This window comes from Giraffa tippelskirchi, chromosome 8 (assembly GCF_054371585.1).
Source record: "Giraffa tippelskirchi isolate mGirTip1 chromosome 8, T2T-mGirTip1v1.2.pri, whole genome shotgun sequence".
Lineage (NCBI taxonomy): Eukaryota > Metazoa > Chordata > Mammalia > Artiodactyla > Giraffidae > Giraffa > Giraffa tippelskirchi.
In genome coordinates this window covers 132,789,660-132,808,650 of record NC_137282.1, presented here as the reverse complement: position 1 = coordinate 132,808,650, position 18,991 = coordinate 132,789,660, and the positions used below count along the sequence as shown (strand labels likewise).

At 46.7% G+C, this 18,991-nt stretch overlaps 2 protein-coding genes across 3 annotated transcripts in view; one reads left to right on the top strand and one right to left on the bottom strand.

Annotated features, from left to right (window-relative positions):
* The window catches only part of BICRAL (BICRA like chromatin remodeling complex associated protein), a 103,956-nt gene extending 88,070 nt beyond the window's left edge, over positions 1–15,886 (bottom strand). The window contains exon 1 of one of the 2 annotated variants that reach the window (XM_081518707.1): positions 15,807–15,886. The gene's annotated coding sequence lies outside the window, so the exon portion shown is untranslated. Of the gene's footprint in view, positions 1–10,278; positions 10,388–15,806 lie in introns of those variants that run through there. The other variant, XM_081518708.1, reaches the window with a different exon arrangement.
* Positions 15,887–16,068: 182 nt separating this feature from the next.
* TBCC (tubulin folding cofactor C) lies at positions 16,069–18,464 on the top strand. Its single transcript, XM_081518738.1, has one exon. It carries the CDS (start codon positions 16,109–16,111, stop codon positions 17,144–17,146), a length of 1,038 nt encoding a protein of 345 aa, XP_081374864.1. The 5' UTR covers positions 16,069–16,108; the 3' UTR covers positions 17,147–18,464.
* Positions 18,465–18,991: the final 527 nt, after the last annotated feature.

Genomic DNA, 18,991 nt, shown 5'->3' with positions numbered 1-18,991 from the left:
CTATCCACTAAATGGATTTCATGACCTTATTGTGTGGGAACCTGCAATTTGAAAGCATATGATATTTCACAGAAAAGTGGTGCTTTGTAGAAAATAATAAAATTGTATCTAAAGAAGAGAAACTTTCAACTTCTAGGCAGAAAAGTTGAAGAGGAATAATATTTTTGCTTCTTTAACTTTCGACTGCCAGGACATTATGAAAGCATTTTACCTTAGCAAATGAGCATTTCTACAAAAACCCATCTCAAAACATTGTGGGTCATTATTCCCCTTATACCGAAGAAGAAAAAAATGGAGGTTGAAAAGGTATTGTCCTCATCTACCCACCTTCCGTGTGCAGCATTTAAAAATGCACATCTGTTTGGGAATTAAAATTTGGCTGTATCTTCTGGGACTTCCCTGGTGGTACAGTGGATAAGAATCCGCCTGCCAATACAGGGCACACAGGTTGGATCCTTGGTCTGGGAAGATCCCACATGCTCAAGAGCAACTGAGCCTGTGTGCCACAACTACCGAACCTGCATGCCCTAAGCCTGTGCTCTGCAACAAGAGAAGCCACCACAGTAAGCACACCTACCCCAACAAAGAGTAGCCCCTGCTGACCACAACTAGAGAGAGCTTGTGCACAGCAAGGAAGCCCAGCCCAGCCAAAAACAAACAAATAAATAAATTTTAAAAATAAAATAAAATTTGGCTGTATCTTGTAAAGAATTTTGAAGTTGTGCTGCTTGAAATTATTACCCTCCCGGCAAGGTGACTGTGAAGATTAAATGAGATAATATGAGGGAAGCGCCTGGTGGCTCCTGCTGTCCTTCAGGTTCTTGGGTTATCTTTTCCTGGACCTGCCTGAACTCGGTGTGACCTGGGGGCTCATTCACTGAACACCACCCTGCTGGGCAACACAGGACAGAGGATCCCACAAGGAGTGTACTGGTTCCATCAGTAACAATAAATATCGTTAACAAACTAGGATTCTGGAGTGTCTGGGCTGAGTAATTCGCTTATTCCTCCAACAGATAATTACTGTGAGCTTTCCACGCCAGGCATGATCTGCTCATGTGCAGACCCTATGGGGTGTAAAAAAAACAGGAGACACAACTACAGCTCTCATGGCGCCTGCAGTCAAACAAGAGCTTAGAGTTTGTGAAAATACTTCACGTTCCATTAATGTTACACACCCTGTTCCCTTATCTGTAAAGTGAAGTAAGATTAGATCAGTGGTTCTCAAAACTGAAGATTTCACAGATAAAAAAGGCTTTCATAAAAGAAACTGAAAAAAAAAAAAGCAAATGATCTCACAATTCTTTAAACTGAATGAATCATCACTTAAAAAAAAAAATTACATAGCCTCATTTTTCCCCTTTACTATATAAGCCAGTTTTTGTCCTGGAATTTGAGGATCCCTCAGGACTTGCCCAGCTCCGAGTTTGTAGAATTCTTTGGTTTTCTTTTGCAGCAACTGCTGCTGCTGCTGCTGTTAAGTCGCTTCAGTCGTGTCCGACTCTGTGCGACCCCATAGACGGCAGCCCACCAGGCTCCGCCGTCCCTGGGATTCTCCAGGCAAGAATACTGGAGTGGGTTGCCATTTCCTTCTCCAGTGCATGAAAGGGAAAAGTGAAAGTGAAGTCACTCAGTCGTGTCCGACTCTTAGTGACCCCATGGACTGCAGCCTACCAGACTCCTCCGTCCATGGGATTTTCCAGGCAAGAGTACTGGAGTGGGGTGCCATTGCCTTCTCCACTACTTACATGTAAAGTGAAAAGTGAAAGGGTTAGTCACTCAGTCATGTCTGATACTTTGCAACTCCAAGAACTGCCAAGCTCCTCTGTCCATGGGATTTCCCAGACAAGAATACTGGAGTGGGTTGCCATTTGCTTCTCCAAGGGATCTTCCCAATCCAGGGATTGAACTCAGGTCACCTGCGCTGCAGGCAGATTCTTTACCATCTGAGCCACTAGGGAAGTTCTACTTACATGTAAATTCTACCCCTATACCCCCCAGAATTGCAGAAAGGCCAAAGACCTGTCCCTAGGAGAATCATTACAGAGTCCTTTATGAGAAAATCTTAGTACATACAACAAATTCTGGCTCCACCCTTGACCCTGAGTGCTGAAAAGTGCAAAGGGACCAAGTCCTGGTGACTGGAAGGCAGAAAGGAACAATTGTTGAGGAGCCACCACAGGTCTAGCCCAATACTTGGTACTTTCCCACCCACTACTTTAACATCACAACCATTCCAGGAGAAATGTATCTTCTTCTTTATCTCCACTTTTCAGCTGGAGGAAACTGAGTTCAGAGAGATTAAGTATCATGCCCAATGTCACATAGCAAGTAATCAGAATTTAAACTCAGATCTACTTATTGCCACAATCACACCTCACTGGCAGGAAGAGACATCAAAGAATGAATGCAGAAAGGCTTTAAGAGATTTATGTGACTTTTGCCATGAGAGAAATTTGAAACTATGTTCAAAAATTCAAACCTTTGGCGAGAATGTAAATTGGTGCAGTTACCATGGAAAACAGAATAGACGTGTCTCAAAAAACTAAAACTACTACTGTATGACCCAGCAATTCTACTCCTGGGGATATGTCTGCAAAAAAGAGATCATTAATTTATAAAGATACATACACTCAAATGATGTTTATAAAAGCATTATTTATAATAACTAAGATGTGGAAGTAATCTAAGTGTCCATCAACAGACAAATGGATAAAGAAGATGTGATAAACACACCTACACACGTGGGTGTGTGCACATACAATGAAATACTACTCAGCCATAAAAAATAATAAAATTTTGCCAACAACATGAAAGAACCTGGAAGGTATTATGCTTAGTGAAATAAGTCAGACAGAGAAAGACAAATAGTGCATGGCATCACTTATATATGAAATCTAAAAAACTAAACTAGTGAATATAACAGAACAGACTCACATATCTAGAGAACAAATGAGTAGTTACCAATGGGGAGAAGGAGGTAGGGAGGGGCAAGATATGGTAGGAAGTTAAGAGACACGAACTACTATGTATAAAATAAATAAGCTACAAGGATATATTATATAGCACAGAAAATACAGCCAATATTTTATAATAACTATAAATGGAATATAATCTTTAAAAACTGTGAATCACTATGTTGTACACCTAAAATCTATATATTATACAGTACTATACCTCAATAGGAGAAGGCAATGGCACCCCACTCCAGTACTCTTGCCTGGAAAATCCCATGGACGGAGGACCCTGGTAGGCTACAGTCCATGGGGTCGCTAAGAGTCGGACACAACTGAGCGACTTCACTTTCACTTTTCCCTTTCATGCACTGGAGAAAGAAATGGCAACCCACTCCAGTATTCTTGCCTGGAGAATCCTAGAGACGGCGGAGCCTGGTGGGCTGCCGTCTATGGGGTCGCACAGAGTCGGACACGACTGAAGCGACTTAGCATAGCATACCTCAATAAGAAAAAAAAGACAATTCAGATAGCTTACTAAATATAACACCCTATTTTAGAGTCAGCAGTTTGGCACCTCTTTAACTAGGTCTCTTTCCTGATCAGCTTAGCAAACATCCTCTTCTCTGCCTCTGGACTCCTTCTATTCTTTACCCTAGGAACGAGAACAGCAAGCCCCCCTGACCCACTTCCATTCACACTCCTAGGAGAAGCTTTGCTTTTGGCCCAACTCTCCATCCATCCCTCATCGATTTAACAAGCATTTATTAATGTATCAGGTGTTGTGTTAGGCACAGAATAAAACATATCCCTCCTTGAAGGAGCCCAAGCTATAGAATAGATACCTATAAATACAGGCAGGATACTGACTTTACAACCGGACACTCGCCCAGAGCCAAAGGAGGGGAGGATACAGGTAGGCTTCCTGGAAGAGGAGATGTGTAAAACAGCTCTTGTGGGAGACAAGTGCCCTGTCACACAGAGAAGAAAAGGCACAAGACTGCAGGCAGCGGAACAAGGGAGCAGGAAGCAGGTCCCACGTGGACCCACCAGCTCTCTCTCCAAACCCGTTCATCCTGGCACCAAGCCCATTACCGACCCAGCTCCCCAAGCCAGAACCTTCCACAACTCCTTGCCCTCCTATAGCCCTTACCTCCAGCGAATCACTGAGTCCTGTCTAGTCTCCTTCCAAGTCTCTCTCAGACATTTCCCCTTCCTTCTCTATCCTCACTCTCCTCACGGTAGCCCAGCACCACCATTTCTCCTTGGTTCCTGCAACAGCCTCCAAATTGGACATCAGTTTACTTTTGCTCCACTGAATTCACTCAGCACAGAGCATCTAGACTGAGTCTTTGTTTAAGGAAGGGGCTGGTGGGGGGAGTAGCAGCAGGTGGGTGGGAACCATCTGATCTTGTCATTATCCTGCTTAAGTCCTTCACTGGATCCTAGTACCTTCATGATTAAGACAAAACCTCCTAACAGGATTTACAAGACCCTTGGTGGTCTGGCCTCTGCTCACCTTCTTAACCTCATCTCTGATCTTCAGTTCCTCTAACGCTGTGGCTTATAAGCCTGGTTGCCCAGCACCACCACCACCTGGGGAGCTTTAAAAAAAACCCAGTATCACAGTCCCACTCCCAGACACTGTGACTGAATTACTCAGGGGAAGACCCTGGGCATCCGGGGATTCTAAAGCTCCCCTTGTGATATTAACGTGCAGCCACGGCTTGGAACACTGCTCTAGTCCAAAACATCTGACAGGTTTGCTGCACATGCCCAGTCTCTGCCATCAGAGGCCCTGGAGCTATTCTGGCTCGAGGCCAGGGTCTTTCTGTCTCATTCACTGCAGTATTTCCCGCACCCAGAACAGTACCTGAGCGATTCTGCTTTCTCCCTTCACCTGGTCCAATGACACTCATTCTTTAAGATCCAGCTTAGACTTCCTAACAGACATTCCATTCCTCGATGCCCCTGTTCCGGGTTAAGTGACCCTGTGTGAGCTCAGCACCTAGATTTCTCCCATTATAGCACGTATCACACCACCTGGTGATCGTCTGCGTCCCACAGGTAGTCTGTAAGCTCCGAGGGAGACCTGCCTGTGTGTTCATCAGTATAGCACCTCCATCCCCGGGGAGTGCCTAGCCAGAGTCAGTGCTGATTTAATAAGCGTGGCAGGAATAAATGGAAGTGAAGGAGCACGAGTGTGGGTGTAACGGCAGAGGATGCTGTGACTGGGGTGATGGCAGTGGTGGGAGATGAGCGGGACAGGCACACTGGGGACAAGTTGTGAAGGGCCAGGCGTCCTCACCAAAGACTCTGAACAGCATCAGACAACAGGGAATCAGGGCAAATTTTAGGTAAACTGACACAATCAGCTTGAATTTTACAGCAGTGAGTGGCTGAGGCACGGAGCGCCGGGGGAGGTCAGGGACCAGATGGGGATCTAGAGCAATAGCCCACCCGGAAGAAGATGAGGAGGGGGTTCAGGCCTGAAGACTGGGAGCTGGCTGAGAAAAAAGAGAGAGAGGGAGTGAGGGAATTGAGAGTGTTTGGAGGCTTGGTGGCCCAGTGAGGAGGAATGAGGCTCTGTGGATGACTGATTTCCTGCTCAGAAGACTACAACTGTGATGTGAGGATTGCGATCAGGTGCAGTATCATAAGCAGACAGGGGGTATGAAAAGAACCTAACGGCCTCCATTCAAGTCTTTTTTTCTCGATTTTTTTTTTTGGTTTGGTTTGATATGGACCATTTTTTAAAAGTCTTTACTGAGGCAAGGAGATCCAACCAGTCCATCCTAAAGGAGATCAGTCCTGGGTGTTCATTGGAAGGACTGATGTTGAAGCTGAAACTCCAATACTTTGACCACCTGATGCGAAGATCTGACTCATTTGAAAAGACCCTGATGCTGGGAAAGGCTGAAGGCAGGCGGAGAAGGGGACGACAGAGGATGAGATGGTTGGATGGCATTACCGACTCAATGGACATGAGTTTGAGCAGGCTCCGGGAGTTGGTGATGGACAGGGAGGCCTGGCATGCTGCCGTTCATGGGGTCGCAGAGTCAGACACGACTGAGCAACTGAACTGAACTGAACTGAATTTGTTACAATATTGCTTCTGTTTTATGTTTTGGTTTCTTGGCCAAGAGGCATGTGAGATCATAGCTCCCTAACCAGGGATGGAATCCACACCCCTGGCACTGGAAGGCAAAGCCCCAACCTCTGGACCGCCAGGGAAGTCCCACCTCGATTCAAGTCTTAGCGTCACCTCTTACTCGCTCTCTGTCCTAAGGAAGTCACCTTCACCTCATTTCTTCATCTGCTCAATGCGGGTAACAAGTAGTACCTATATCACAGGGATGTTGCGACGGCTGAAAGTAATACGTGTACAGGCTCAGCCATTGCCTGGCACAACTAAACGCCGTATGAGAGTTCACAAAATTATTTATATACAATGTGCCGTATTATCTGCTAAGAGTTAGGATCTGCCAACAATTCCCTCCCTCCCTCTAAAGACTTGTGCTCCACCCGTCAAGAGGTGGAGTCTGTTTCTCCTTGTCTTGAATCTGGGCAGCTTTGTGATTCGCTTTGACCAAATGAAGTGACATTGTACCAATTCCGGCTCAAGGCTGAAGAGACCTGGTGGCCCTTTGGAAGCCAGCCACTGTGCAAAGCTGGAGCCCAATAACTGAATATTAGGAGACTGAAGCAGGACACAGGCTGGGTAGAGGGGACAAGGAGCACAGGCCGACAGCAGTACCAAGGCCGCAGACATAGGAGAGAGGCTGTCTTGGAGGCTCCAGACCCAGTTCAGCCCACAGAATTGTGAGAAATAAGTTACTGCTATTTCAAACCAGTAAGTTTTGGGCTCGTTTGCTACACAGCAATAAACTGAAACTTACATATAGAAGAAAAAGGACATCTCTGGGACAATAAGGACTTCATTTGAAGCCATCTTAAAATAGGTATTTTGGACAGTAGAAATATGGAGACACAGAAATATCAAGAAAGGTGTTAGAAGTCCAAGCTTGGGCTCAGGAGAGAAGCAGGAGGAGCCAGGGATTCCAGAATCAATCAGCATTAAGGACGGACAGGACTCGGTGCCCTGGGAGGAGGAGGAGAGCTCACCAGGGGAGGTTTGAGGAACTAGACTCTGGGTACCAGGGCAGAAATCTGGCCCCATGGATGCTTAGGGGGCAGGTGGAGAGAAGCTGGTAAAGAAAACGAGGAACAGTGATCAGGGATGGAGAGAGAACACACCTGTACTCTGAGAAGGGGTTATCCAGTGCTGAGACTGGTTATCCAGTGCTGAGAGCTGCAAAGAACAATGGACTTGAACATTAGGAGGGAATGGGGATTTCCCAGTGAAGTAGCAGAGGCAGAAACCAAGTGATAAGGGACTAAGGAGGGAATGAGATTGAGAATCCGAACATAGCAAACCTAGATGACTGTTCTTAAAAGTATGCTGTTAAAATTGAACCCAGAGAAACAGAGACTAGATTAGCGGCTGCCAGGGGTGGGATGGGAGATGGACAAAGGTAGTCAAAAGATACAAACTTCCAGGCACTTCCCTGGTGGTAAAATGGATAGGAGTCCACCTGCTGATGCAGGAGACACAGGTTGGATCCCTGGTCTGGAAAGATTCCACATGCTTCGGGGCAACTAAGCCCGTGGGCCACAACTGTGGAGCCTGTGCACCTACAGCCTGTGTTCCTCAACAAGAGAAGCCACCACAATGAGAAGCCCATGCACCGAAAGGATGACTAGCCCCCGTTCACTGCAACTAGAGAAAGCAGAGCAATGAAGACCCAATGCAGCCAGAAATAAACAGAAAGTTACAAACTTCCAGTTACAAGGTAAGTAAGTTCTGGAGATGTAACATACAGCATGTTGACTACAGTTAACAATGTTGTTGTTGAGTCCCGAAGTCAGGTCAGACTCTTTTGCGATCCATAGACTGTAGCCTGCTAGGCCAAGACCCCTACATTGGCAAGTGGGTTCTTTACCACTGAGCCACCAGGGAAGCCCCACAGTTAACAATGCATGAGTCCCCAGTCGCTCAGTCATATATATAGTAAAAGAAGGACTGATCCTTCCATCATTGGAAGGTCTGATGCTGAAGCTGAAGCTCCAATACTCTGGCTACCTGAGGCGAAGAGCTGACTCATTGGAAAAGACTCTGATGCTGGAAGACACTGAGGCCAAAAGAAGAAAGGGGTGACAGAGGATGAGATGGTTGGATGGCATCACTGACTCAGTGGACACGAATTTGAGCTAACCCGAGCAGAGTGAAGGACAGGGGAGCCTGGCATGCTGCAGTCCATGGGGTTGCAGAGTTGGACATGACTTAGCAGCTGAACAACAACAAATACAAACACACACACACACACACACATACACACACAAAAGTCAAATCATCACAATGAGTACTCTAAACTCACACGATATATCTCAACAAAGCCAGGAAAAATATAAACCTGATTACCTCTCCCACAAAATTTTTTTCAAAAAGTTGAATAAAATAAAAAATCTATTAATAGGGACTTCCCTGGTGGTCCAGTGGCTAAGAATCCACCTTCCAATGCAGGGGATACAGGTTCAATCCCTGGTCGGGGAGCCAAGATCCCACATGCTGCAGGGCAACTAAGCCTGTGCCTATGCTCTGCAACAAAGAGCCCAAACAATGCGATTAAGTCCTGAGCAGCCTAGTAAATAAATAATTTTTTAAAAATTTATTTATAAATAGTTTTAAAATATATTTTTAAAAAATGTCTATTGACAAGAGAAGGAAAAAAGTATTTCCTTGGGTGCATGAGAGGACAAAAAGAAAACTGTTTTAAGTGGAGGGAACTTGCTTGCTCAGAAGCCAAAGAAGAAGCATTAAAGATCCCGAAGAAAGAGAGGATGGGAGTGTCTCAAGGTTCCAGGAAATGGGAGGGGCGCAGGTCAGGTGGAGGCCTTGGCCGTGAAGAAGAAGGGCAAGAGGCAAAGGGGTGGATCTTCACAGAAATGTTATAAGATGGAGGCAAAGTGAGGTTCCTCTCTGGAGGACTTGCTGTCCATGGAATTCTCCAGGCAAGAATACTGGAGTAGGTTGCCATGTCCTCCTCCAGGAGATGTTCCAACCCAGGTCTCCCACACTGTGGGCAGATTCTTTATTGTCTGAACCACCAGGGAAGCCCAAGAATACTGGAGTAGGTAGCCTATCCCTTCTCCCAGGGAACTTCTGACCCAGGAATTGAACCAGGGTCTCCTGCATTGCAGGCGGATTCTTTACCAGCTGAGTTACTCAGGAAGCCCCTGAGAAGAGTAGGTAAGGTCATCTGCTGACAGGCAGCGTGGGTCTTGGAAGACTGATATAAGTTTCTGAAGATTTTGGAGGGAATGCAGGAGGGGCTACAGGAGTCAAGCTTCCAGACCTTTCTAGAGAAGCCAGGCCACAGAAATTCCTGCCTTCTGAGGCTCAGGCTCTCCCCGCCAGCTTCTCTCCTCTGCCCTGCCCCCAACCGCGCTCCATCCCCTGAGTCAGTCTCGGGCCTAGATGGCCCCCTGGAAAGTTGCTCCTTCATTCTCAAGTATTTGCTGACCATCCACACCACCAGCCCTGCCTCTCGGGGCAACACGCTCTCTCTCTTCCCACAAGGCTTCCAAACCTTCCCCCTACGTTTCAGATACCCCGCACCTCTTTCCTTTCACACCCAGCAGAGGACCCCACTGCCCACTCATAGAGAGCACAGACACCGTCAGACTCATCAAACATGCAAGTTTACCTGCAGCTGCACCCTCTCCCGCTGATACATCAACTTAAAACTGCCGTTTAATTCAGAGGTCTTGGACAACATTTTAAAATACAATAAAAAGAAGAGAAAATAGCATCTACTGTATATCCCAAGAGTATTTGCTGTTTCTTAAAGCTTGTGTTTCAATTATGATGCATCTGTTACTATGAGTTGAGAGCAAAAGGTCTGTGTACGTTTGAAAACTTTCACAATAAAAAGTTAAGACAACAGCACTGCCATAGAGAAAGCTGTCTTTCCCTTTATCCACGGCTAATCCTCGCACCTGTGTTTTGCTTCCCATCTCCTCCAGTCATTTCAGGGCCCTTAGGTTATGTTCTTTTTTTCTGTAAAAAACAGAAATACCTCACTGGCCTCCTTGCACCCCCTATTTAGTCCCTCCTCCCTCCTCACAAACTTCTCCAAAGAGTTATATGGATTCGGCATCTGCTCCCAGCCCTCCCTCTCACCTAACTCCTGCGGCCTCTTGCCCCCAGCACTCCTGGACACAGCTCTCCACAAAGTGACCAGTGACCCCTGAGCCCACATACCTAGAGGACACCTTCCAGGGTTCACTGACTCCGTCCGTGTTCATTCCTGTTCCTCCTTCCAGCCAGAGCTCAACCTGCCCACTCCAGAAGACTTCGCTGACCTCCCAACAAGGTCAAACCTCCCATGAGGGGCACCCATTGTTCCTCTGTCCTTCCGAACAGTTGTCAATTGTCACTGTTACAATTTCACGTTTGTGTAATTATCTGCCCAAATTAGGCCTCCTCAAGCAGAAAAGGGACTCTGCCTATCTTGACGCACTTGGCAGCCGGAGAACCTCCCTGGCTCAGTGCTGGGCATGGATCCATAACCACCAGCAGCCCCTGTGCTAGGTCTTAGGGGTATAATGAGGAAGGAACATCCCAGAAAGTGATGGGAGCTGAGGAGGTGAAGAAAGCCAGGGGCAGAGGAGGAAGGCAGAAGCTGCTCCCGTCCTGCTTCCCAGACCAGTGTGGAGCCTTTTCCAGAATAGCACATGCCTGCACGGCTGACACCCCTCACTGGCTTTGTGTCAGAAAAGTCAGCCACCCAGACTGGAAAATTGGCTATATATTTCATATCTGACACGCAGAACTCGTAGTGAATCCTTTTAATCCACTACACATTCAATATTTGCTGAAAGATGAATAGGTGACACCTACTTCTGGAATCCAGCTACTAGAAAACAGAGCCTGGATTTGTTTATTTGCCCAGGAATGGCCTGCACAGGGTCCCTGATAAACACCAGAGAACACAAAAGGCCTCATTCTTTGCTGTCTGACCACACCCAAAGACGGTTTTATTGTGTTACCTGCTTTCATTCCTCAGTTACTGATTTCCTGTGGCATATCACTACACAAATATTCTCTTAACGATGTTAAAAGATCAAATAAATAAGACAAGTATTTAAAATTACAAACATAGTATGCAGATGCAACCAGAAACTTCACACTGTGGGAAACTCTATTAAACAAATGATCATTTTGTTCAACAAAACCCTTGAGAGAGAGAGAGGGGAAGGATTTAAAAGTGATTAAAGAGACGTATTAACTAGGCACACTGTATAGAACTTGTTTGGATCCTTATTCAAATAAAGTAATTTTAAAAAGGAAATTATAATCAGAGAAATGTGAATGTGAAGATTGGTTTGGATCAGTGGTTCCCCTAACAGCCTGAAACTCAGATAATAATGGAGAAACAATCGCCACTTTTTTGGACTGTGGCTCAGCAGTAAAAGAATCTGCCTGCAATGCAGGAGACTCGCAGGAGATGCAAGTTCGATCCCTGGGTTGGGAAGATCCCCTGGAGGAGGAAATGGCAACTCACTCCAGCATTCTTGTCTGGAAAATCCAAAGGACAGAAGAGCCTGGTGAGCTACAGTCCATAGGGTTGGAAAGAGTTGAACAGGACTGAGTGATTAAACAACAACAACAAATGGAATTGTAGTTATGTTTTTAAAAAGACAGCCTTAATCTTTTTGAGATACATATTGACATATTCGTGGATTGTAAAATATGAAATAATATAAAGTTTTGGATTCATTTAAAAATAAGCAAGTTAGAACCAGAAATGGAACAACTGATTGGTTTAAAATTGGGAAAACAGTATGACAAGGCTGTATATTGTCACCCTGGTTATTTAATTTATATGCACAGTTCATCATGAGAAATGTTGGGCTGGATGAATTACAAGCTGTAATCAAGACTGCCGGGAGAAATATCAACAACCTTAGATGTGCAGATGATGCCACTCTAATGGCAGAAAGTGAAGAGGAACTAAAAAGCCTCTTGATGAAAGTGAAAGAGGAAGGTGAAAAGGCTGGCTTGAAACTCAACATTATAAAACTAAGATCACGGCATCCAGTCCCATCACTTCATGGCAAATAGAAAGGGAAAAAGTGGAAACAATGGCTGACTTTATTTTCTTGGGCTGCAAAATCACTGCAAATGGTGACTGCAGCCACGAAATTAAAAGATGCTTGCTTCTTGGAAGGAGAGCTATCACAAACCTAGACAGCATATTAAAAAGCAGAGACATCACTTCGCTGACAAAGGTCCACATAGTCAAGGGTGTGGTTTTTCCAGTGGTCATGTACAGATGTTAGAGTTGAATCATAAAGAAGGTAGAGAGCCAAAGAATTGATGCTTTTGAACTGTGGTGCTGGAGAAGACTCTTGAGAGTCCCTTGGACAGAAAGGAGATCAATCCTGAATATTGACCCTAAAGGAAAATCAACCCTGAATATTCATTGGAAGGACTACTGCTAAAGCTGAAGCTCTAATACTTTGTCCACGTGATGTGAAGAGCTGACTCACTGGAAAAGATCCTGATGCTGGGAAAGACTGAAGGCAAAAGGAGAAAGAGATGACAGAGGATGAAGTGATTAGATAGCATCACTATCTCAATAGACATGGATTTGAGCAAACCCTGGGAGATAGCTGAGGACAGAGGAGTCTGGCATGCTGCAGTCCATGAGGTCACAGAGAATCAGACACGACTTAGCAACTGAACAACAACAAATCAGAGTGAGATGGGGTGGGAAAGTGGCTAGGGTTTTAGAAGAAATAAGACTGCCAGTTGTGAATTGCTGAAGTTGGGTGATATGTACAGGTCAACACTTTCCTCTCCACTTTTTAAATTTTCAAAAAGTTAAAAAATGTATTTAACAAATAGAACCATTAAAGCATCTAAATTTTTGTTAAATAATTTTTAAAGTCTGGAACACATTAGAATTCTTTCACTTTCCAAGATGTCTAATGGGCAGCAGTTCTTCAATTTACAAGCTTTGTAAAGTATCCTTGAAAGCGGGATCCAGAACTCATGCACAGCTTGCCTTCTGCCACATTTCCACTGTAAAGCATTACCCTGTATCCTTCCACCAGGACAGGCATGTCCTTCTGAGGAGCTGGGGTCCTTTCAAGGATGCACACTGAATCAACTGCCCTCAAACGTCATAAAGAAGATGCACATACAGTCTGGCAATGCCTTCCTACTGCTTTTGAAATGTAGCTTTAAAGCTATGTCTTGACCACCTACCCTGGCTTGCAGCTGTGCTGGGGTCTGTCAAGAACTGTCACGCCAGACTGCCTTCATGGTACAATGGTTGAGAATCCACCTGGGACACAGGTTCATTCCCTGGTCTGGGAAGATCCCACGTACCGTGGAGCACTAAGCCTGTGTGCCACAACTACTGAGCCTGTGCTTTAGAGCCTGAGGGCTGCAACTACTGAAGCCTGGGCACACCTACAGCCCATGCTCCACAACAGAAGCCACAGGAAGCCCACACACTGCAACGAAGAGTAGCTCCCACTCATGGCAACTAGAGAAAGCCCGAGTGCAGCAACGAAGACCCAGCACAATCAAAATAAATGATAAATACATTATAGATTATAAAATGATATATATTATAATAAATAATAAATACATTATGTATTATAAAAAAGAACAGTCAAGCCAGCACTTCACAATGACCAGACTTCTGACCCCTGTCCATCCCCACTGGGGCCTCACATCAGTCTTTTAAGGCACCCCCCCACACACTGATGGCACCCCACTCCAGCACTCTTGCCTGGAAAACCCCATGGATGGAGGAGCCTGGTAGGCTACAGTCCATGGGGTCGCAAAGAGTAGGACAAGACTGAGCGACTTCACTTTCTTTCTTTCTTTTTTTCTTTCCCACACCCTGGGTCTGCAGGGTGACCCGTTCATTCTTGCCCTTTACTGCCCCTTTCTCATTAAAGTCTGAACTGGCCAACTTAAAATACTCGGAAACTTCCAAAATCTACTGGATCCTATGCCCAAATCGCTCACTGGGCAGAAGTGAAGTTCTTCAAAGGGTTTAATGGCTTTCCATTCCACTTCAGATACAGACAACACTATTCCCTACCCCCAGGGTCACTGTAGCTAATTCAAAAACGTCGTCTCACTCCTGTTGCAATTCCCAAGCCCAATAAACCTTGTTTGCTACAAACTTTCTTAATTGGAGCTAGGACAGACTGTACTGCTGAAATACTTAGGGGAGGCAGGTCAGATTTTTCTCCCTAGCAAAACGTCTAAACCTTCCCTGGTTAAATCAATTCTTCACAAAATAAATCAGCTATTGCATTCCCCCACATGACCCAAAGACAAGATAACCAGTTATATTTCGTTCACCAGCCTTGGAAACATACTTCACACATAAAAACAGTCTCCATCTATCTTGTCCATGAAACAAAGCAAATTAAAATTTAGAATATATACTACAAGCGCAAGCACAAGATGTTTTCAGCAACGTCGTTTCCATCAAGTGCATGTCTACAAACACACAATAACTCCATCCCCGAGTGGAATCTGCCAAACAGTGTGACCTGCGCTGACTTTCAGCGGAGAAACTCAGGAATTTATGTTTGGTTTTCGTTTTAAATGAGAAGGAAAGGAGGAGAGTGGGTCTTGAAAAAGTGGGAGAGGAAATCTTAATCCTCTCACTTCCTCCCCCCTTTTTTTTTCTGCATCAAAATGCAGGTATATCAGTACCATTTCAAGTGACAGTTTCTCGGGCAGTTAACTACCCCGACGGAGGTTGGAAACCGGGGGTGGAGATAAGGGTGGAACCGGCGACTGTAAAGGCGGGCAGGGTCAGAGGCCCCGGCGCTAAGCCGAGCACGCGAGGTGCCCCGCGCCGGGTGCCGGCCGCGCCCCGGTTCTCGCCCAGCCCGCTGTTCTGGGATTTGCCAGCGATTGCGCCGTCCAGGCTGCCCACTCACACCTTTGGCTGGTCCCGACTTTAGGGGAGGCTCATTTACTTCCGGTGATAAATCCCTCCCACCACCTCTAAAAATAATGTAACATTTCCCCCATCACTTTCCTAACCACCGACTGCCCCACAGACTGCCGCCGAGTCCGGGGCTAGGGTTTCACCCCCCCGCGCGCGGCCAGCAGCGGCCAGCTGTGCAGGGAGTGACGGCCCAGGGGGGTTAAGGGCGTGGGAGGAAGAGGGAGGGGGTGTGGAGTCTCACTCTCCCCCCACCCCCCACCCCTTTGACTGCAGCAATTGGCAAAAAAAGAAATAGTAATCCGTTTTTAGACTCCTCCAGGGCCCCCTGGACCCGGCTGCAGTGAGGACCTCAGTCTCTCCCGTACGTGCCCTTCGCCTTCTCCCGCCCGGGTAACTGCCTTCGGGAATCCAGGAGCCCCAGGCCACGCGGAACTGCAGCGGCGCGGGGGTGGGTAGGAGGGTTTAGGGGCGGCAAGAATGGGTTGGGGGAAGGGGTGGTGGAAGGAAAAAGGAAAAAAAAAAACCGAGACATGCAAGCGGCTCCCTAGCCAGCTGTTCCAGCTGCCGCTTCCACCCGCGCCGGCCAGGCGGTGTAATATTCCCCCCCCCTCCATCTTTCTCACCACTACCTGTCCGCCCCCCCCACCCACCACACGCACACATTCCCCCGACCAGTTGCGGATCTCCGGCCTGTAAGGGGGTAGTAGGGAGGAGCTGGGGGGGAGGGGGAGTCCTGCGAGTTTCTAACCTTGTTCTTATAAACAAACCCACATGTGCAGCTGCCGCTGCTGCAACTCACCCCACAATCCCGGATATAAGTCCTGCCCCTTTAAGAAGAAAAAAAGCTTCCCCCGCCTGCCTCCCACCCCACCCATCCACAAGGACCTTTGTCTCCCCACCCCCTCTGTCAGTCGGCCCCGCCCCACATCCCCGCCCCCTCCAGCGCAGAGGAACCAATGGGCGAAGAAAATAAGGCCGGGGTCTGACGTCAGCATGCCCGGCCAATCACAGGGCGCGTTGGTGGGAGGCCTCGCTAAGGACGCGCCCGGAGGAAGGAAGGCAGGAGAAAGGAAGGCAGGAGAAAGGAAGCTTGAAGTCAAGATGGAGACTGGTGGTTTGTCCGCAGCTGCCCTAGCGAACGGGGACTTGGGATCCCAGCGAGAGCGGATCCTGGTGCCCGAGCGGCTTCAGAAGCGAGAACATGAGCGGCAGGTGGAGGTAGAAAGGCGGAAGCAAAAGCGGCAGGACCAGGAGGTGGAAGGGGAGAAGAGCGACTTTTTCGCCGCCGCCTTCGCTCGGGAGCGATCGGCCGTGGAAGAGCTTCTGGAAAGTGGGGAGTCCGTCGAGCGGCTGGAGGAGGCGGCTGCTCGGTTGCAGGGACTTCAGAAACTTATCAACGATTCGGTTTTGTTCCTGGCCGCCTACGATTTGCGGCAAGCTCAAGAGGTGCTGGCGCGGCTGCAGGCGGCCCTGGCCAAGCGGCGCCAGGAGCTTCAGCCTAAGAAGCGTTTCGCTTTCAAGACCCGCAAGAAGGATACTGCTTCAGCCACGCAAGTAGATTCGGCTCCCGACGCCCCGGCGGCGGAAGGCATCCAGACCTCCCCGCCGCCCTTGAAGGAGGAGGGAGATTTCGACTCCAGCTGGGTCTGCGGTTTCTCCAATCTGCAGTCCCAAGTTTTGGAGAAGAGAGCTGAGGAGCTGCACCAACAGGACGTCCTTTTGACCCAACTGAGAAACTGCACGATCAAACTCTACGGCAATCCCAACACCCTGCGGCTGACCAAGGCCCAAGGCTGTACGCTGCTTTGCGGCCCGGTGTCCACCTCCGTGTTCCTGGAGGACTGCAGTGACTGCGTGCTGGCCGTGGCCTGCCAGCAGCTCCGCGTACACACCACAAAAGACACGCGCATCTTCTTGCAGGTGACCAGCAGGGCCATCGTGGAGGACTGCACCGGGATCCAGTTCGCCCCCTACAGCTGGAGCTACCCGGGCATCGACAAGGACTTCGAGGGCTCTGGTTTAGACAAGAACAAAAATAACTGGAACGACGTTGACGATTTCAACTGGCTGGCCCGGGATGTGGCCTCCCCGAACTGGAATGTTCTTCCTGAAGAAGAGCGAAGGATCCAGTGGGACTAAGCAGTTGTCACTCTTCACTTCCACCAAATACTTCCCTGTGGGACTGAGTCTGGCTCATGGGACCCCAAAGTTTACTGTCCTCATGCTGTGTTTTCATTATTTTAAAACCTTGAGGTTGTGATAGGCTTCTGCTTTTGATTTTCATTAAATTTGTGGCAGGTGTAGCAGAATTTTTGCTCTTTTGGTACTGCCTAGGACCTATTGTTAGACGGTGATACTTTGAAGCCATAAGGGGAAAAAGTGTGACTGTATTGTTGGTTTTTAATGATTTGTGGTTTTTAAAACTTACTGCTTGAAAAAGTAAGCCTTTAATAAATATTTGTTTAATAAATGAATTCAGTAGGGCTCTAGTAGGAGCCAGTTAGTCTGTAACTAAGGTGTCAGACCTGTTTAAACTGCCATTAACCAAGAGCTTTTCTGACTTGCAGGTTTAACTTCCATAAGTACTTTTTAGTGGATCGATGGAAGGACTCTCTGGTCTTCAGCTACATGTTGGCTTGGGTTTTTGGCATCAAGCTACTTATTGACTGACTTGGATCCAAAGTTTTGGCAATGGACTCCAAGAGCCTCATGAGTCTTAACCACCCATAAAGCCACAGTAGTTATAGCTACCAATTTTGTGCCCTTAAAATGTTATGGACACCATTGTAAGCACCTTACTGGTGTCAACTTACTAAGTCCTCAAAATCTTATGAGGTAGGTTCTGTTAACACCATTTTTCAAGTAAGGGAACAGGTAAGTAAGTTGCCCAAAGGCCACACAGCTGGAGTGGTGGGCTGGATTTGAAACCAGGTACTCTGGCTCCAGAGCCCAGCTTCTTAATCACTACTAGATATTGATAATTGAGTTGGGAAGAAAGCTTCCAAAATTAAGAAGGGCAAATAGCTTTTGGCATAATAGTGCTAAGTATCTGTTCTCATATACTAAAAACTGAGGCAAACGTGGCTGAGTTAATTTGTCGACTCATTTTGCTGTAATTCTTTGCTGTTAAAAATTTGGCTTTCTGCTCCGTACACTACGACTCATTCATTATTAAATGGAAAGTTGTATGATTTTCAAAAAGCTTTTTTGGGTCTAGTGGCTTTGTAACTGTGGATGTGCTTTTTATTTAATAACTACTACAAGTATTAAGGTGCTTAAATATCTCAAGTCTATATGTTTAATATTGTATGTTCTCTTTTGTTCCAAAAAAGGGTTTACAGTGGCTTCTTGGATATGTGAAATACAACAAAATGATAAATGACAAGGAGGAACCAGGGTAGAGTGACAAACTGCTTGCAGGCAGAAATGAAGCCAATAAACAAATGTAGCTGCCAAACTCGGTTCCTTAGCTGGATGTGAATGCAGATTATTTTTTCCCTCAACCATTAACTAACTTGAAAAGGGATCCTAATCAGCTTCACAATTTGCATCATCTGCAAACAAGAGGGGAAAATATCATTTAGTTGGGGAGAATTAATTCTGATAATAAAAAGAGACAACATATAACTAAATCCTCAACCATATCTTTACATTAGAAATTTGTATATCCTAAAGCTATACCCCTACAGACTGATACTTTAACACAAGTGCACTTGAGGGTAGTTCAGTTCAGTTCAGTAACTCAGTCGTGTCTGACTCTTTGCAACCCCATGAATTGCAGCACACCAGGCCTCCCTGTCCATCACTAACTCCTGGAGTTTACCCAAACTCATGTCCATCGAGTCAGTGATGCCATCCAGCCATCTCATCCTCTGTCATCCCCTTCTCTTCCTGCCCCCAACCCTTCCCAGCATCAGGGTCTTTTCCAATGAGTCAGCTCTTCTCATGAGGTGGCCAAAGTATTGGAGTTTCAGCTTCAACATC